Source organism: Podarcis raffonei, chromosome 6, assembly GCF_027172205.1.
Source record: "Podarcis raffonei isolate rPodRaf1 chromosome 6, rPodRaf1.pri, whole genome shotgun sequence".
Lineage (NCBI taxonomy): Eukaryota > Metazoa > Chordata > Lepidosauria > Squamata > Lacertidae > Podarcis > Podarcis raffonei.
Window position 1 is genome coordinate 5,992,764 of NC_070607.1, and position 17,328 is coordinate 6,010,091.

The 17,328-nt window shown below is 47.3% G+C and overlaps 1 protein-coding gene across 5 annotated transcripts in view; it reads left to right on the forward strand.

The window, feature by feature from the left end:
- AXDND1 (axonemal dynein light chain domain containing 1) overlaps window positions 1–17,328 on the forward strand; it is a 48,331-nt gene that overhangs the window by 20,319 nt on the left and 10,684 nt on the right. For all 5 annotated transcript variants that reach the window (XM_053391274.1, XM_053391278.1, XM_053391276.1 and 2 more), the window contains 11 exons: window positions 1,260–1,400; window positions 1,493–1,597; window positions 1,688–1,808; window positions 4,077–4,178; window positions 6,175–6,341; window positions 7,838–7,916; window positions 8,861–9,095; window positions 10,093–10,306; window positions 11,642–11,735; window positions 13,135–13,343; window positions 16,875–16,971. In XM_053391274.1, coding sequence (XP_053247249.1) covers window positions 1,260–1,400; window positions 1,493–1,597; window positions 1,688–1,808; window positions 4,077–4,178; window positions 6,175–6,341; window positions 7,838–7,916; window positions 8,861–9,095; window positions 10,093–10,306; window positions 11,642–11,735; window positions 13,135–13,343; window positions 16,875–16,971 — 1,564 coding nt within the window. The remainder of the gene's footprint in view (window positions 1–1,259; window positions 1,401–1,492; window positions 1,598–1,687; window positions 1,809–4,076; window positions 4,179–6,174; window positions 6,342–7,837; window positions 7,917–8,860; window positions 9,096–10,092; window positions 10,307–11,641; window positions 11,736–13,134; window positions 13,344–16,874; window positions 16,972–17,328) is intronic.

The window sequence follows — 17,328 nt, forward strand, 5'->3', positions numbered from 1 at the left end:
GCTCTGGACAAGGATGGTGACTGCTTCACTTACTTGTGCCAGGCTTTTCCAGGATTGACCATGGAGAAGTTGAAAGCTGGCATCTTTGACGGTCCTCAGATCCGTCAGCTCATCAGAGAACCAGAGTTCGGAAACTCAGTGAACGAAGTGGAACTGGAAGCGTGGAAGGCATTTGTTCTGGTAGTGAAGAACTTTCTTGGCAACAATAAGGCCAGAAACTACACAGAACTTGTCAACAACATGCTGACTGCTTTCAGAAACCTGGGCTGCAACATGAGCATCAAGATGCACTACCTATTTTCACATATGGACCGGTTTCCTGAGAACCTGGGTTCAATGAGTGACAAGCAGGGGGAGAGATTCCATCAGGACATGAAAGAGATGGAGACCAGGTATCAGGGTCACTGGGACACAGTCATGATGGCTGACTACTGTTGGACTCTGAAGAGAGACCTCCCTGCCGCTGAGCATTCCAGGAGTTCCAAGAAATGGAAGTTCAAGCCCTGAAGTTTGAAAAATGGTGAAGCAACATGCAATTTACGTGTACTTACCTTTATCAATGCCCACCATTCAGTTTACAGTAAACCTGACCTGATGGAGAGAAACGGATGCCATTTCCTGATTCAGCAGTGCAAAAATACCCTAAATCAGTTGTAGAAATCTAGACAACATTCAAAAAGTAAAAAATTGTTGCCCAGTGTAATCTATTAATTTACCAAAGAGCAAGCAAGCCCAAACATTAGCAAAGTAGGAAACGAAACCCTAACACATATCTCAGGGATTATTACATTTTAATAATGCTGCATGATTATTCCAATCCACACGATGACAAAGATAGCTGACTTCTGCACTAGGGCTCTTTTGCAGTGCTGAAGCATGCAGCCAGCTGGAAATGGAATTTAAATGTTGGTTTTGCATGGGTTCAACTAGTGCTAGTTTCCCCATAAGGACATATGGAGGGCACTATGTTGGCTACCCCCTCATACACCAATATATTTCCTGAGGTTATAATATTAACGGGTGTCAGGACAGATAAGGCAGTTTTGCTGTGTAGTGTCAACTTGTTTTCAGCATTCTGAGCGCATTGAGAGTTCTAACTGCTTGTGTGCAAAAAGCTTTATTCTATATTTATTGTTCCCCAGCTATTTTCAGAAAGGATTCTCTCTTTAAATGATTGCTTAGCAAATATGCTTGAGTGAAACAGGGCTATTCCACCACCAGCACGCGCCTCACTTTTTCTGACATCGTCTCTCCTACAGACAAAGGTATGTTGAGCTGCTAGAACGAATTCCAAGACAGATGAGAAATCTCTACAGAGAAATGATGGCACAGAGAGTAATGGACAAACACATTACAGATGAATTATTCCATTTCAAGGAAGCTATAGGAAAACTGACAAGGTGATGATATTGACTGCTGTTTGTATTCAGCTTTGCGAATAAAAGTTGTGATTGTACAAGGCAGCTGAGGGTATTGCTCTGTTCAACTGCAGGGAGCTTAATACCATCCGAGAACATGACCGTAGAGTCACTGTTGAAGCAGAGAAAGCCTATGAGGAGCTGGCAAAGGCGGTCCAGGATTCCGAGATGAATGCAAAGTGAGTTCCAGATAAGACTGGAAGCAAGGGTTGCCGTAGGAGAATAGCTGAATGCCTTTATATTTATATCTCATGTCATTACCCCTTCAGCCTTTTGGATGAATATCGCGAACTGTATGAATTGCAAAGAAGAAGACTTGAGGCCCAGATCCACCAGTTAACCCAAGAAAAAGAGCTGTGGAGCAATGCTACGTATGAGTTGGCTCTCAAGGTAGCTGGCAAAAGAGGCATTGCGTGCTTTTGCTTTTGTTAAAAATGCTATTCTCTCCTTGTTAGATCAGAGGTCGGCAACCCTAATCGGAGGATGGGCCGGTTGACGCTCCATCCGTCTGTGCACACGCGCTCTTCTGGGTCAGAGGAGCGCCGGTGTGTGTGTGTGCGCACGCTATTTCCAGCACTCCTCCGACCCGGAAGTGCGCCAGAAATGGTGTGTGAGCATGCGCACAAGCGCTTCTCCGTCCCGCATGTGTGCGCACACGCTATTTCCAGCGCACATCTGGGTCGGAGGAGCGCCCGTGCACATGCGCACAGGCGCCATCAACCCAGAAGTTGGTCCCTGCACTGTGCCGTGCTAGTAAGAGCAGGTGGCGGGGGCAGCAGCGTGGCGGCAGGGGGCGCCATGGGGTGGTTAGGCAAGCCTCGTGGGCCACTACTGGCCCATGGGCCTTAGGTTGCCGACCCCTGCTTTAGATTGTTTTGGCTGCTTCTGTTGCATTATCATTTGTTAAACTAAAAGTATGTCCTTTAAAACAAATTATTTCGATTTTACAGAGGGCAACAAAGAATAGGCACATTGCATTTCATTCTCTGCTAGCTGTATAGTTTAAAATATATCTCTACAGTGGCAAGTAAGTCAGGGATCACCAACATGGTGTCTGCGGGCACCAGTGTGCCCACTGCCTCCTATGGAGCCTGCAAAAGGTCTAAGTAAATATATTTTCAAAAATGCACAAGAGTCTGTTTGCTCTTTCAGCTCAGTTCCTGCTTGAACTGATTCAGCCTCTTCTATAACAGACAACTCCCCAAACGTGCCCTCTTTTCATTGGAGGCCAGGATTGGACACCCACCGTCCCATTTTGAACAGAGGGGTGAAAGGCATGAAGAACATTAATTTCTGTGACATCAGTTTCTGTCACACAATTAAAAAGTCTGGTTGAGCAATCGTGTGGGCCTTCCAGCCAATGACCCACTTACACTGGCATAAGTTAGTTGCCATCCTATGTACTCCCAGTACAAAAAATGAGGAGAAAAGACAAGCATTACAAAACACAAAGCAGCCACTCACCCAGTGACCTTCGCAACAGTGGCAGTGTTATGACTGAATACCATTTCTTTGGTTTGAATTGTGTGACTTTGGAGTAGGGGCCAAGAACAACATCTGAAGGAGTTTCAGAGTTTGACATAGTCCCACTCCTTCCGAGACATGCCACTGTCCCATTTTGGCAGAATGTGGGCATAGCTCAACATACGCTAGTATAGGGGCCTTCCATCAAATCCTGAAAAACTCAAGGATTAAGGGATTGTGCCTTAAAGTTGTTTGTTTGTATTAATTTTAATTGATGGGAAGATTTCCATATGAATGTAACACAGCAGTTGTTGTTGTTGTTTGAGAGCATTAACCAGCCATTATTCTCCTTAAAAACATAAATATTGTGTTGAAATAGTTAGTTGTAATTCTGGAAATGGATCTTCACTGGCAGGGGAATATATTTTGGTACCTTGGTATTGTAGGCATCCACCAGAACTCAAAACATCCCTGTGCATATGTGGTGCATAGCACAATGCACTAAGTTTAATTTCAAACTAATTAGAAAGTACAAATTTGCAGAGTGCAAACTGCTTCTTATTTTTGTGGTGGGTGGGGAAGACAACGGTGATGGTTTTGCCCCTCTTCTACTGCTGTTGCAATGCACCTTCCTGGTCAGTGAAATTCACAATTCCCTCCTCCTCCATGTTGTAATCTTGAGTGCCATTTGATGAAGAAAGCTGAAGGGGAACACACCTTAGATCTTTTTGAGTGCCATTTGATGAAGAAAGCTAAGGGAACACACCTTAGATCTTTTTGCGAAACAAGGAGACTCCTGAAAAGCTGTCTCAATGTTATCATGTGATTCCAGTAGGCGTCCTCTTGAAAAGACATTCCGAATCATCTCTTCAAAGAGAAGCCCTCTTCTAAGAGGGTGTCTGCCACTCACAAGTGCTGGGTTGTGATGCATGCATGAGTTGTATCGGGTGTCAGGTTAGAAGAAATATCCCTTCTTCTATAAGAAGGAAGAATGCTGCAAAGAGGACATTTGCCACCCGTGGTTGTTGTTTTTTAACACTTAAAACATGCTGCTCAGATTAACTGAGAACCGATTAACAGCTTTTCATTTAGTTTTACAGCTTTGTTGACGAAACACCTAATACGTCTAAGCTGTATTGTGCATACTTAATTGGGCACGCTCCATCCCTTTAATCATCTTATGTTCCATTTCAGGTAATTGAAAAGAACAAGCTGATCTTGGCTCGCAGAATGTATGACAGTGAAAAGGCTTGGGTCAAAGGCATGAGGCATTTCATTATGATGTTGGCATCACAGGTAGAATTGCTTAAGAGCACCTAACTGGGAAAGGGATGTCAGCTAGTTTTGTTCGTTTGTTCCAGAATGGCTGTGTGTGAAAGGTGGCTTGCTGGTACTCCGGGATCCTTTGCTGTCACTTGAGGCTCGAGTACTTTCTATCAGCTTCAGCTGCTGACTCAGCTGTGCCCCTATCTAGACAAGGCTAGCCTAATCTCTGTCACCTGCGCTTTGTCAACCTCTAGGTTAGATTACTGCAATGTGTAATCTAAACTCTGAAGACAGTTCAGGAACCTCAGCTGGTGCTAAATTTAGTGGACAGGTTGCTCACCGGGGCAAGATGGTTTGAGCATACTATACCGATCCTGGCATGACTGCACTGGCTGCCCATTAGTCTCTGGGCCCAATTCAGAGTGCTAGTTTTGACCTATAAAGCCTTAAATCAGGGGTCAGCAAACTTACCATGCCTCAGGCCGGTGTCTCCAGCGCCGATCACGTGGCGGGCCAGAGGGTGGGGGAGCGCGTGCCCATACACGTGTGCACACGCTATTTCAGCGCACTTCCAGGTTGGAGGAGCACCGGAAATAGCTTGTGCGCATGTGCACGGGCCTCCTCCGACCCGGATGTGTACCGGAAATAATGCTTGTGCATGCACAAATAACGCTTGCGCATGCACACAAGCTATTTCTTGTGCTCCTCTGACCCGGACGTGGGCAGCCACACAACGCAGCACCAGTAAGAGCGGGCTGTGGCAGTGGGGGTCGCTGCGAGCTGGATAAACGAGTCCCTTGGGCCTTAGTTTGGGGACCCCTGCCTTAAATGGTCAGGACCACAATACTTCACAGACTGCCTCTTCCTATATGAACCGGCCTGGACCCTCTGATCATAATCTGAGGCCCTTCTTCATGTGGCTCCTCCGTGAGAGGCTTGGAGTGTGGCAATATGAGAACAGGCCTTCTCTGTGGTGGCTCCCCATTTGTGGAATGCTCTCCCCAGGGAGGCAGCAGCTGAAAATGTTTCTCCATAACCAGGCTTTTGGCTGATTAAACATTTTATGGCCCTTAAAATGTGTTTGTGGGAGGGTGGATTATTGATTTGCTTTTGTTTTCCAATGTAGTTTGTGTTCTCGTGTTGTATTTTTCTGCTCTGTGATCTTGAATGAAGGGCGGCATACAAATACAACAACAGCAACAATATTGTTTCTGGGCATATGTGTCTCCATTACACAGTCTGTTTTTCTGGCTTACAACTCTGCTCGAGTACTCATAGAGAAGTGGGACAGGGAGCAGGTGACGACTGTATATTTAGAACAGTTTTTTGACACTCCATGTTAGTTGGGCCCAGGCTGGCAAAATGGCTAAAAAGCTGGTAGTGTTGACTGGCAGCAGTGTGTCTAATGCTTCATATGATTAAAAGTCTATGTCCCAGTCTAAATATGTCCAGCGATGCATGTTTGAATGTCAGTGTTGCACTTGTAAGATTTTAGCTGTGTGTACTGTGGAAATAAGGGATGCTGGTGGCGCTGTGGGTTAAACCACAGAGCCTAGGACTTGCCGATCAGAAGGTCAGCTGTTTGAATCCCCGCGACAGGGTGAGCTCCCATTGCTCGGTCCCTGCTCCTGCCAACCTAGCAGTTCGAAAGCACGTCAAAGTGCAAGTAGATAAATAGGGACCGCTCCGGTGGGAAGGTAGACAGCATTTCCGTGCGCTGCTCTGGTTCGCCAGAAGCGGCTTAGTCATGCTGGACACATGACCCGGAAGCTGTACGCCGGCTCCCTCAGCCAATAAAGCAAGATGAGTGCCACAACCCAGAGTCAGCCACGACTGGACCTAATGGTCAGGGGTCCCTTTACCTTACTGTGGAAATATGCATAGTATTATTTGCTTAGCAATTTACATGTCTGCTGTAGGCAGGCTTTTATGATTATTTTGATCTTTATGGCTTTTTTGAAATCTATTTTTCTTATGGATTCTTTCTCTACCCCCCAATCCCATTTTTCTCGTGTGATTCATTCAGGATGCGACTGATCTTTCCACTCTGCAGGAGCTGACACAGGAGTTTCGGGAACGCGTGAGCCAAATTGGCACAGAAGTGGAACAAACTGAAGAAACCAGTAGGGACAGGGCTAGGAGTATTCAGAATGGTTTGGCTGGTTGGCTCAGTTACTTCCAGAATCATGTTCTGTGAGTCTCAAGGAATGATCCTTTATTATTGGGGGGCCTCTGTGCTGCCTTCCACATTCCCTGGAGCAGTACATGCTCAAAGATCAATTTTTAAAATCATTTTATTGATTGTCCAGTTAAAAACATCCATTGAATATATCCAATCATATTACTCCAATTAAAATAAAAAACTAAAATAAAAAAGACCAAATTATGGTCCAAATTATATGTATTAATTTTTCAGAGCTCCCCATGGTCTGGATCTCTGAAGCATATCTCCACATCTTGCTTCTCCTCGTTGCTTCCATATTTTCCACATCTCGATTTTAACGCTTCATAATTCTTTGTCCCTGAGTCCACGATACTCAATCATGTCAAACATAATGTACTTTCATCCGTCGAATATAGCTTTGTTAATATATATTTTTCCAACTGTCTTTTTATCAGCTCAGCTTCCTCTGATTCCTTAAAAAAAAAAAGGAGGTTAATTTTTTAAGGGTGCCACTATGTGTACTTGATTTAAACATCAGGTTGCCATCAGCACTGAGCTAACACTAGTTTCCCATACAGCTGACCTATCTCATCAATCCTGAAATTTGTGTAAGGTTTACTCCTTAGCTATCTTTGAAATACCTGGTTTATTTACAGTTACAGAAGCAGAACCTATTAGAAGCAAACAGATAACCGTGCAACAGGCTCCACCAAACCTGCCTGTATTTCTCAGAGAATATATTCACACAAGTTGCTTCATGGTCAAGTTGCTCCTCCCTAAATTCAAACTGGAAAGCTCTCTCTGAACTATTTCTTGTGCTCTCCTAATTGCTGATTGGTGCTGCATTGCAAAGGCCATCAATGAATATTAAAGTTCATTTGTCAAATCCTTAGACTGACCAAGCGATTCATTAAGCTAGGGATGGTGACCCTTTGTGGCATCCATGAATTACCGTATTTTTCGCCCTACAGGGCGCACTTTTCCCCCTCCAAAAATGAAGGGGAAATGTTTGTGCGTCCTATGGGGCGAATGCAGGCTTTCGCTGAAGCCTGGAGAGCGAGAGGCGTCGGTGCGCACCGATCCCTCTCGCTCTCCAGGCTTCAGGAAGCTATCCGCAAGCCTTGGGAGCCCGAAACCCGGGGAGCGCAGCGGGGCGCACCCCGGGCTTCGGGCAGCTCTCCGCAAGCCTTGGGAGCCCGGCGCGACTTCCCGCCGGGCTCCCAAGGCTTGCGGATAGCAGCCTGTTCTGGGGGTTGGGGTTTATTTCCCCCCTCAAAAAAACCCCTAGGTGCGCCCTATGGGCCGGTGCGCCCTATAGGGCGAAAAATACGGTTAGCAAAGCCACAGTGATAAACCCATTCAGAGTAAGTTCCAAACAATAGGCTCTTGAAAGTGCTTCAGTTTCTTTCTTTGTGTCTAAAGCAAGGTATGCACACAGCAGGAGTTTATTCCGATTTTAGACACCCTGGACAAGAGTGTGTATTCTTTGCTATGTAATTCCCACCTCCTCTCTTTGACTTCCCAGTGGAAAAGGAACTTACACTTTTGCAAAAGGCGCCTCTTTATTGGATCAAATCCTTGTGGATCTGAAGGTCTGGGAAAAGGTAAGGGGTTTCCAGTACCAATCACAACGAACACTGTATTAAATATTATTATGTATTGGGTATTTAGATGTCTTCCCTGCAGGTAACATGCTTGTTTGTAGGCAGCCGATCATGCATCACTTTATTTATTGTCCTTAAATGTTCTTCTGCCTTCGGAAGCTAAAAGTGGCTTGTGTGGCCATTCAGTCCCTAATTAGGACTGCTTCTGCTAATAATCAAGGCATTCATTGACTCATATTATCACTGCAGCCAGTAAAGGGCAAGCTTGGTATGGCATAGGAGGAGTGTGAAATTCCTCTGCTCACTGCATCTGTAGGGCAGGGCTCTGAATTCAAGGAAAGCAGCAGTCTTAGCATGGTGTTGAATGTGTGTGTTTTCACCAAAATTACCTCTGCTGCTTCACTCCTCTCCAGTTTGTGTGAAAGGACACAAGTTATGTGTTATCTTTTTTCTTCTGTGTGGAGAAAAGCAGCATAGGGGAGGGCAGAGCAAGTCTTACCCGGCAAATTGCTCACGGGGAAAAGGTTGAGTATCCCCACATCACTCATTACTTCAGTCAAATTTGGAGCCTCCAGAAGGAGCAAGAGTTGACTTTCTGTAAGTTATAAATAAATAAACAGTGGCACCCTTCCAGTGCCCACGAATTCACATCTTGTTTGGTCCTAAAATGGTTAGGCTTTCCGGGTCATGTGGCCAACATGACTAAACTGCTTCTGGCGCAACGGGACACTGTGACGAGTGCCAGAGCGCATGGAAATGCCATTTAGTTTCCCACAGCAGCGATACCTATTTATCTACTTGCACTGGTATGCTTTCAAACTGCTAGGTTGGCAGGAGCTGGGACAGAGCAATGGGAGCTCACCTTGTTGCGTGGACTTGAACTGAGCATACAGTCCCTTAGAAAGGTTTCAGGAAATTATGGCATTTGTTCCTTCTCCTGCTAGATGTTGAATGAGGAGTTGGCGCAGTTTGGTGGAGAAATCCTCCTTCTGAGACTAGAGCCCCTCACGGTGACTACTAATCTACAGAAGCAATGGGTGGATCTGGGACTTGTTGTGCATGGGCGTCACAAGACTCTCAAGGGAAGGATGCCTGTGGAGTTGAAAATGCTGGAGAGAATCAACAAGCAGTCCACTCTTCTCTGTGAGCAGTACCGTATAAGGATTTGTGGAGATAACGGTGAGAAACAGCTGGGTTTTCCCAAAAAGATTTTCTGGAGCACCTCTGGCAAAGGAAATTGAGAACCTTTTCCTGATACAATTCATTAGCAGTACAGTCATAAGAACATAAGAAGAGCCTGCTGGATCAGGCCAGTCGCCCACCTAGTACAGCATCCTGCTCTCACAGTGGCCAACCAATGCCCATGGGAAACAAGCAGAACATGAGCACAAGGGCACCTCTCCCATTCTGTGGTTCCCAGCAACTGGTATTTGGAACAATTGCTGCCTCCAACTTGGAGGTAGAGCATAGTCTTCACGGCTGGTAGCCACTGACAGCCCTCCATCACTGCCTCCTGGGGAGCAAGTTCCATAGTTTGTGCACTGTGTGAATAAGTCCTTTCTTTTGCCTGTCCCAAATCTTCCAACGTTCAGTTTCATTGAATGTCCGCAAGTTCTAAAGGTGCGAGAGGGAGAAAAAACTTCCTCTCTCCATTTTCTCGATGCCACGCATTGTTTTATAAACTTCTATCATGTTGCTTCTCATTCGGCGTTTCTCTACCAGGCATCCCCAAACTCGGCCCTCCAGTAGTTTTGGGACTACAGTTCCCATCATCCCTGACCACTGGTCCTGTTAGCTAGGGATGATGGGAGTTGTAGTCCCAAAACATCTGGAGGGCCGAGTTTGGGAGTGCCTGCTCTAAACTAAAAGGTTCCAAAGGCTGCAGCCTTTCTTCGTAGGGCAGTCATTCTATCCCTTCGATCATTTTGCCCACCTTTTTCTGATCCTTTTCCTTTTTAAGATGAGCCAACCAGAACTGTCAACTGTACTCCAACTGTGGTTGCACCGTAGATTTGTATAACAGCATCGTTCTGTCGGGCAAGCAGAAACGTTTGCTTGCACTGACGAAACCATTGCCTTAGCATGGTGTTTCCACCCCTTAGGTTTATGTTTAACTTGAATTGCCTTCCTACATCATTTCTTGTTATTTTACATTTTTTTTTTTTGTTCTCTCCAGGATCTGCTAGAATTTTAACGTCTTTGATCAATAGCTTGGAAGACTGGAGCTTCAAGCTGCTTGCCAACAAGCAAAAGGGTTCTATGCATGAAACGGAGTGGATAAAATTTTTCCAGACAGTTTCTGAATGGATAGCCCAGATAGACGATCTCTTGAGCTTCATTGGTTCTGGTGACACTGTAGAGGACCGAAGGCTTAGAGCATTTCATAGCTTGTAAGATAAGATGATTTTCAAAGCTGTTTGCTTTGCTTCTGTAGAGCACTTGTATCTGGACAGAACTTTCAGATGACAGAGCCCTTCACTTCTGAGTCATCAGTTGAGATCAGATGGTTGGGTGGAGACACATTTGAATAACTGTTAACTAATAATTTTAACAGAATTTTGAATTCAGCAAGAGTTTAAAGTACAGCAATATTGGCACCCACCACTGACCTCTTCCTGCCCCAATCAAAAAGCTGGCAGGGGCTCTTTAACCCCTCCCTCCGGCATGAACAGCGAGAGGGGGGCAGATGGAGCTCCCCCTTTCCTTGCAGCTCTGCTGGTAATCTGAAGGAGCCTTTGCTGCTGGTCACACTGAGGCTTGGACTAAAGAGCCCTTTGGCTCAGTAATGGATCAGTATGGGTCAGCTGTGTGGAGCCTCCCTCCTGATGCCATTGCTACACCTTACCTGGAGGGGAATTGGTCCATCTGCACAGCCCCGCCCTCACTGCTGATCTGCCCTACCCTGCCACAGCTCTGCCCCAACACACCCTCCTGCTTTGGCTGTGTCGCACGTCTGGTGGACACATGCAAGAACCTCTGTCCCCGGCACCTTTGCTTTCTATTTGCAAGAGGATTCGTTTTTATGCAGTGTCAAATTTCTACTAGGCTCAGATGGAAACGTCCCATTACATCGTTCAGCTCTCCACAACTTCATTCCCACCTCATTCTGTTGCATATGTCAAGGGCCCTCAAGAGCAGTCAATAGGACAGATAAACAGGGAGGCACAGCAAAAACCTATGCTACGCCATGCAATTTTAAAAGTCCTTTGTCCATGTCTTGGCTTGTACGGGAGAGAGCAACAAGGCATCTTTGGATTGCTGGGGTCCAGCAAAAAAATTGTCATCAATCCCCATAATATTGAACCATGGAAGTCAGACAGAGGGCAACTGGTGAAGACAAGTATTGCCATTGCCAAAACTGATTTCCCCTGTAATCTTGGCTCATCTCTAGTTTTCTTACCATGAAAGAAAAGATAGAAGAACTCCATGTCTTTTCTCTCATGAATGCAAAAAAGTCTGGAAGATGTGATTCCGAGAAGACCGTTGTGAGGAAGAGAGTTCAGCAGCCCTTGCCAGATCAGTGTTGCAACCTTTGAAACTGGCCCTTTGAAATTATACTTTCAGCTTGACCAGTGTGTGGAATTTTATTCTCAGCTCAGAATTTGGGGGTTCTTTGAGCCCATTTTAATAATGATTTTGGAAGTTAAGAGTCTAAGGTAGCATCTGGTCCTGATCTAATTGGCTATGATGATGTTGTTGTTGTTGACTGAATGGTTTCCTTTAAGGTTGATACCTGAGGATGTGTTCAAGAAGATTCAGCAGTGGATCCTGACAACCACTAGTGGTTCCGAGAAAGAAAATGATCAGCTCAGCCATGAAGTAGGTGTCCTGGTGTTTTTCCAACTTCTATCAGCAGAGGCACAATTGTTTCAAACTAAAATGGAAGGCGAACTTCACTCGTAAAACACTCTAAATGTCAGCCTTTTTATGTACAGTGGTGCCCCGCAAGACGAACGCCTCGCAAGACGGAAAACCCGCTAGACGAAAGGGTTTTCCGTTTTGGAGGCGCTTCGCGAAACGAATTTCCCTATGGGCTTGCTTCGCAAGAAGAAAGCCCATAGGGAAATCCCCGGGGACCTCTTTTAAATGCTGGCCATCGGGAGCAAAGACTTTCGCCCATCGCCGGCCTTCACAAGAGGTCTCCGCTGTCCCGGGGCAATCTTAAAATGATCGCTGCCGCCCGCCAGCATTTTCAGATCCCGTTGTCCCGGGCGATCTGAAAATGCTGGCGGGCGGCAGCGAAGGCTTCGCTGCCGCCCGCCAGCATTTTAAAAGCCCCCGGGACAACGGAGACTTCTCCGCTGTCCCGGGGCGATCTGAAAATGCTGGCGGGCGGGAGCAAAGGCTTCGCTGCCACCCGCCAGCATCTTAAAAGCCCCCGGGACAACGGAGAAGTCTCCGCTGTCCTGGGGGCTTTTAAAATGCTGGCAGTCGGGAGGAAAGCCCTCCTGTCCCCGGAGCTTGCAGGCCGGGAGGTGGGGAGAAGGGCTTTTCTTCCCACCGCCAGCCTTCAGAACAGCCTTCTGAAGGCTGGCGGTGGGAAGAAAAGCCCTTGTTCCCTCCCCCCAGCCTTCAGAAGAGGTCGGGGGACAGACTGTCCCCGGACCTGGTCTGAAGGCGGTTTCCATAGGAACGCATTGATTGATTTTCAATGCATTCCTATGGGAAACGGTGCTTCGCAAGACGAAAAACTCGCAAGAAGAAAAAACTTGCGGAACGAATTAATTTCGTCTTGCGAGGCACCACTGTATAAGGTAATAATTACCTTTGCTCATAGAAGGCCCACCTTGTGTTTCTGCATGTGTCACTCTTCTGAGCGTGTGTCTTGATTAGAAGCAGCCAATCCCAAAAAAGTAAGTCAGGCAGAGAGAGAAGAGGCAGCCTTTTTTGAAGGCCGGCAGTTCTGCTGCGTGTCTGTATTGAGAGCAGTTGAAATGGTCAGTTTGCAGCTGATGCAGAATTGGAGAGATGTAGATTTCTATAGCAAAGCTAAAAAACAACAATATAAAAAGTGGGTCTTGTTGCAGGCTAAGGATAGGTCTTGGATCTGAAAAGCTCCCCCTTTCTTCCTATATGATGTCTGTCTTGTACATGTGTACAGATGTACAGAGAAAAGAGGTAAGTCCCTGGGACTTGTTCCTGTGCAAGCAGACCTAGGATTTCAGCCCTAGTGTTCATGCTGTGACTTTGAATCCACCTTGCTCTAAACTTCCTACAGCTGAACGACTTCCACAATGCTCTGAGCAAGTGGATGGTCAACCTGCTCATCCACATGGCTCCAGACCACATCTCTCGTGATACCCTCCCCTTGACTGGTGCAGAAGCGGCAAGGCAGGCGGAAAGGAAGCTGCTGAACATTTTCAAGCTGGAAGGAGAAGCCACAGGCCTGGCTGCAAAGCTGAGCACATTCTCCTGCTACATAGTCAGGTATTGCTGATCCCACTGAATCTCATCCGCTTCATAAAGTCACCCCACCAGGCAGGAAGGAAGCCCATGCCATGACGGAAAAGCTGTGTAGCAATGACCTCCAGTAATCACAGAGAGCACCATGATAGGGCACATCTAGTGATATCTCTGTCTCAGCTACCCACACAGTAAGTGAATAGTAATGTTTCCCTCACAAGGCTGTTGGAGGATGAACGCACATTTTTATTTATATGTGGTATAGATGTAGATCATGACATGACCAAGTACTGAAGGAGGTTTTTGTGGCCCGGTTTGTTTCAGTGCCTCAGACCCACCTGTTTCACCTGGTTCTACAGGGAACCAGGCAGAGGGCCTTCTTGCTAGTGGCACCCGCCCTGTGGAACGCCCTCCCATCAGATGTCAAAGAGATAAACAACTACCTGACATTTAGAAGACATCTGAAGGCAGCCCTGTTTAGGGAAGTTATTAATGTGTGACATTTTAATGTATTTTTAATCTTTGTTGGAAGCCGCCCAGAGTGGCTGAGGAGACCCAGCCAGATGGGAGGTGTACAAATAATAAATTATTATTATTATTATTATTATTATTATTATTATTATTATTATTATTATTATATTAAAAGGGACACGGGTAGCGCTGTGGGTTAAATCACAGAGCCTAGGACTTGCCGATCAGAAGGTTGGCGGTTCGAATCCCCGCGACGGGGTGAGCTCCCGTTGCTCGGTCCCTGCTCCTGCCAACCTAGCAGTTCGAAAGCACATCAAAGTGCAAGTAGATAAATAGGTACCGCTCCGGTGGGAAGGTAAAGGGCGTTTCCGTGTGTTGCTCTGGTTCACCAGAAGCGGCTTAGTCATGCTGGCCACATGACCCGGAAGCTGTACGCCGGCTCCCTCGGCCAGTAAAGCGAGATGAGCGCCGCAACCCCAGAGTCGGCCATGACTGGACCTAATGGTCAGGGGTCCCTTTACCTTTACCTATTATTATTATTATTATCATTATTATTATTATTGTGCTGGTGTTGCCTAGGAGATGTTTTGACTCTCGCAGTTGTGATGAACTGGGTATCATTAGGCAAGCTCAGCCCTCCCTTGCAAGATTAGACACAATAATATTGACCTATCTACAGTGGTACCTCGCAAGACGAAATTAATTCGTTCCGCGAGTTTTTTCTTCTTGCGAGTTTTTTGTCTTCCGAAGCACGGTTTCCCATAGGAATGCATTGAAAATCAATCAATGCGTTCCTATGGAAACCGCCTTCAGACCAGGTCTGGGGACAGTCTGTCCCCCGACCTCTTCTGAAGGCTGGGGGGGCGGACAAGGGCTTTTCTTCCCACCGCCAGCCTTCAGAAGGCTGTTCTGAAGGCTGGCAGTGGGAAGAAAAGCCCTTCTCCCCACCTCCCGCACCGCAAGCTCCGGGGACAGGAGGGCTTTCCTCCCGACCGCCAGCATTTTAAAAGCCCCCAGCGAAGGCTTCTCCGCCACCCGCCAGCATTTTAAAAGCCCCCGGGACAGCGGAGACTTCTCCGCTGTCCCGGGGCGATCTTAAAATGCTGGCGGGCCCCCAGCGGAGACTATCCCGGGAAGGCAGGCGGGGGGAGCGAAGACTTTTGTCCCCTGCCAGCCTTCAGAAGAGGTCCAGGACCTCTTCTGAAGGCCAGCAGTGGGCAAAAGTCTTTGCTCCCCCCTGCCTGCCTTCAAAAGCCGTCCGGGATAGCGGAGAAACGCGCTGCGCTTCTCCGCTATCCCGGGAAGGCAGGCGGGGGGGAGCAAAGACTTTTGCCCACCGCCGGCCTTCAGAAGAGGGACCTCTTCTGAAGGCCGGCGGTGGGCGAAAGTCTTTGCTCCCGACGGCCAGCATTTTAAAAGCGGTCCAGGATAGCGGGAAAGCGCAGCGCGCTTCCCTGCTATCCCTGACCGCTTTTAAAATGCTGCCGGTGGGGAGCAAAGCCTTTCGGCCCCCGCCGGCCTTCCTGGACCTCTTCTGAAGGCCGGCGGGGGGCGAAAGGCTTTGTTCCCCACCGCCAGCATTTAAAAGAGGTCCCCGGAGATTTCCCTATGGGCTTGCTTCGCAAGAAGAAACATGACATCATCTGGCGAAGCACCTCGAAAATTCATCTGGCGAAGCACCTCGAAAAACGGAAAACTCTTTCTTCTTGCGAGTTTTCCGTCTTGCGGGGCATTCATCTTGCGGGGCACCACTGTAGTTGCTATAAGGATTGCCATAAGATAATGTATGTGAAGCTTTTCATACACTCTGAAAATACCGTATTTTTCGCCCCATAGGATGCACCGCCCCATAGGATGCACCTAGTATTTTTTTGGGGGGGGAAATAAAGAAAAAAAATTTATTTCCCCCCCCCCCAGGCACGGGGCTGGCGCGGCGGACGCCCGAGGTTCCCCCTACCCCAGCCCCCAGAACAGCCTGCTATCCGCAAGCCTAGGGAGCCGCGCCGGTCTCCCCAGGCTTGCGGAGAGCTGCCTGAAGCCCGAGCGCGCTCTTCAGTGCGCCCCAAGCTTCGGAATGCAGGCAGCTCTGTGCAACCTTTGGGAGCCCGGCGCGAAGCCCGGGAGTGCAGGAAGCTCTGCGCAACCCTCTGGAGCCCGGCGCGGCTTCGTGCCGGGCTCCGGAGGGTTGCGCGGAGCTGCGTGAAGCCCAGGAGTGCAGCCAACTCTGCACAACCCTCGGGAGCCCGGCGCGGCTTCGGGACGGGCTCCCGAGGGTTGCGCAGAGCTTTCTGAAGCCTGGAGAGCGAGAGGAGTCGGTGCGCACCGACCCTTCTCGCTCTCCAGGCTTCAGCGAAAGCCTGTATTCGCCCCATAGGATGCACACACATTTCCCCTTCATTTTTGGAGGGGAAAAAGTGCGTCCTATAGGGCGAAAAATACGGTATTCTATAAATACTAAAATTCATCTGGGTTATTAAGCAAGCCTTCTGGGGACTCTCCCAGAAATCTAGGCAGCAAAGCCAAAACCAGGACTGCAGGCAGCAAACAGACACCATTCCATCTCTCTAGATATGAGTCAGCAGAGAGGGAAGCAGGTAACGTTGTTCCTGGCATGTCTTCAGGTCTAATTTGCCAGAATAATGCTCGTCAGAAAAGCTTGCTTAGAAAATGAAAGATTTTGTGTCCTCAATGAAATGATTATTATCACTATAATTATAATTATAGTGCTCCATGCATACATTCTCTCAGTAATCCTGATCAATGCTATTAGTTAGGTTTAGTATTATTCTCATATTTCAGAAGGCAGAATGGGGACGGAGGCTGAGAAAACGGGCTGACATTTTTCAAGGCTTCCTAGAGAATTCACTGAGATATGATTTGAAAGAAGTAATTCCTGGCTTTCAAATAGTAGTCCCGCCCGCCTTGCCTACAGTTAGTTGCCCCACTTTTCTCATGTGTAAACTTCAAACGTAAATGTTCCTCATGACAGAAGGAACGTGATGAAACTGGCTTTCTCATATTAAAGTGGCATTGCTGTGACGTAACCCATTGCTGTGGGTACAGTGACATCATGTATTTCCTCAGCTGTTGCAAGGAGATGGTAGCGACGATAACACGCCAGAAGATGGTAACTCTTCAACCAGATGCAGAACATGAATTGCAACAGTTAGAGAGGATCAAGGTAAGCGAGACCAAATGTGGTCTCTTGCCATTTGTGCATCACTGTCCAAATCCATCCTGCTGTTTTGGGTTTTGAAGTTGGTCATTGAATAAGTGAAATAGTTCCTCGATTGGGTCACTCTACTTGTTCTAAAGCCTTCACAATATTTCAAACCCTGAGATGGTCTTTGTTGCTGTTCCTGCTGCTGCTATATTGATTATGGTGATGGTGATGATGTGAATTTATCAGCTGCTGTTCAAAATTAAGTATTTTTTCCATAACACTGCCATATTTATTACCCTGGAATGTCTTCAAGCTTCAGCACAGTCCGCAAAGGCTGTCTGGAGCAAGGGAGATGACTTCAGCTGCTGGGCACTT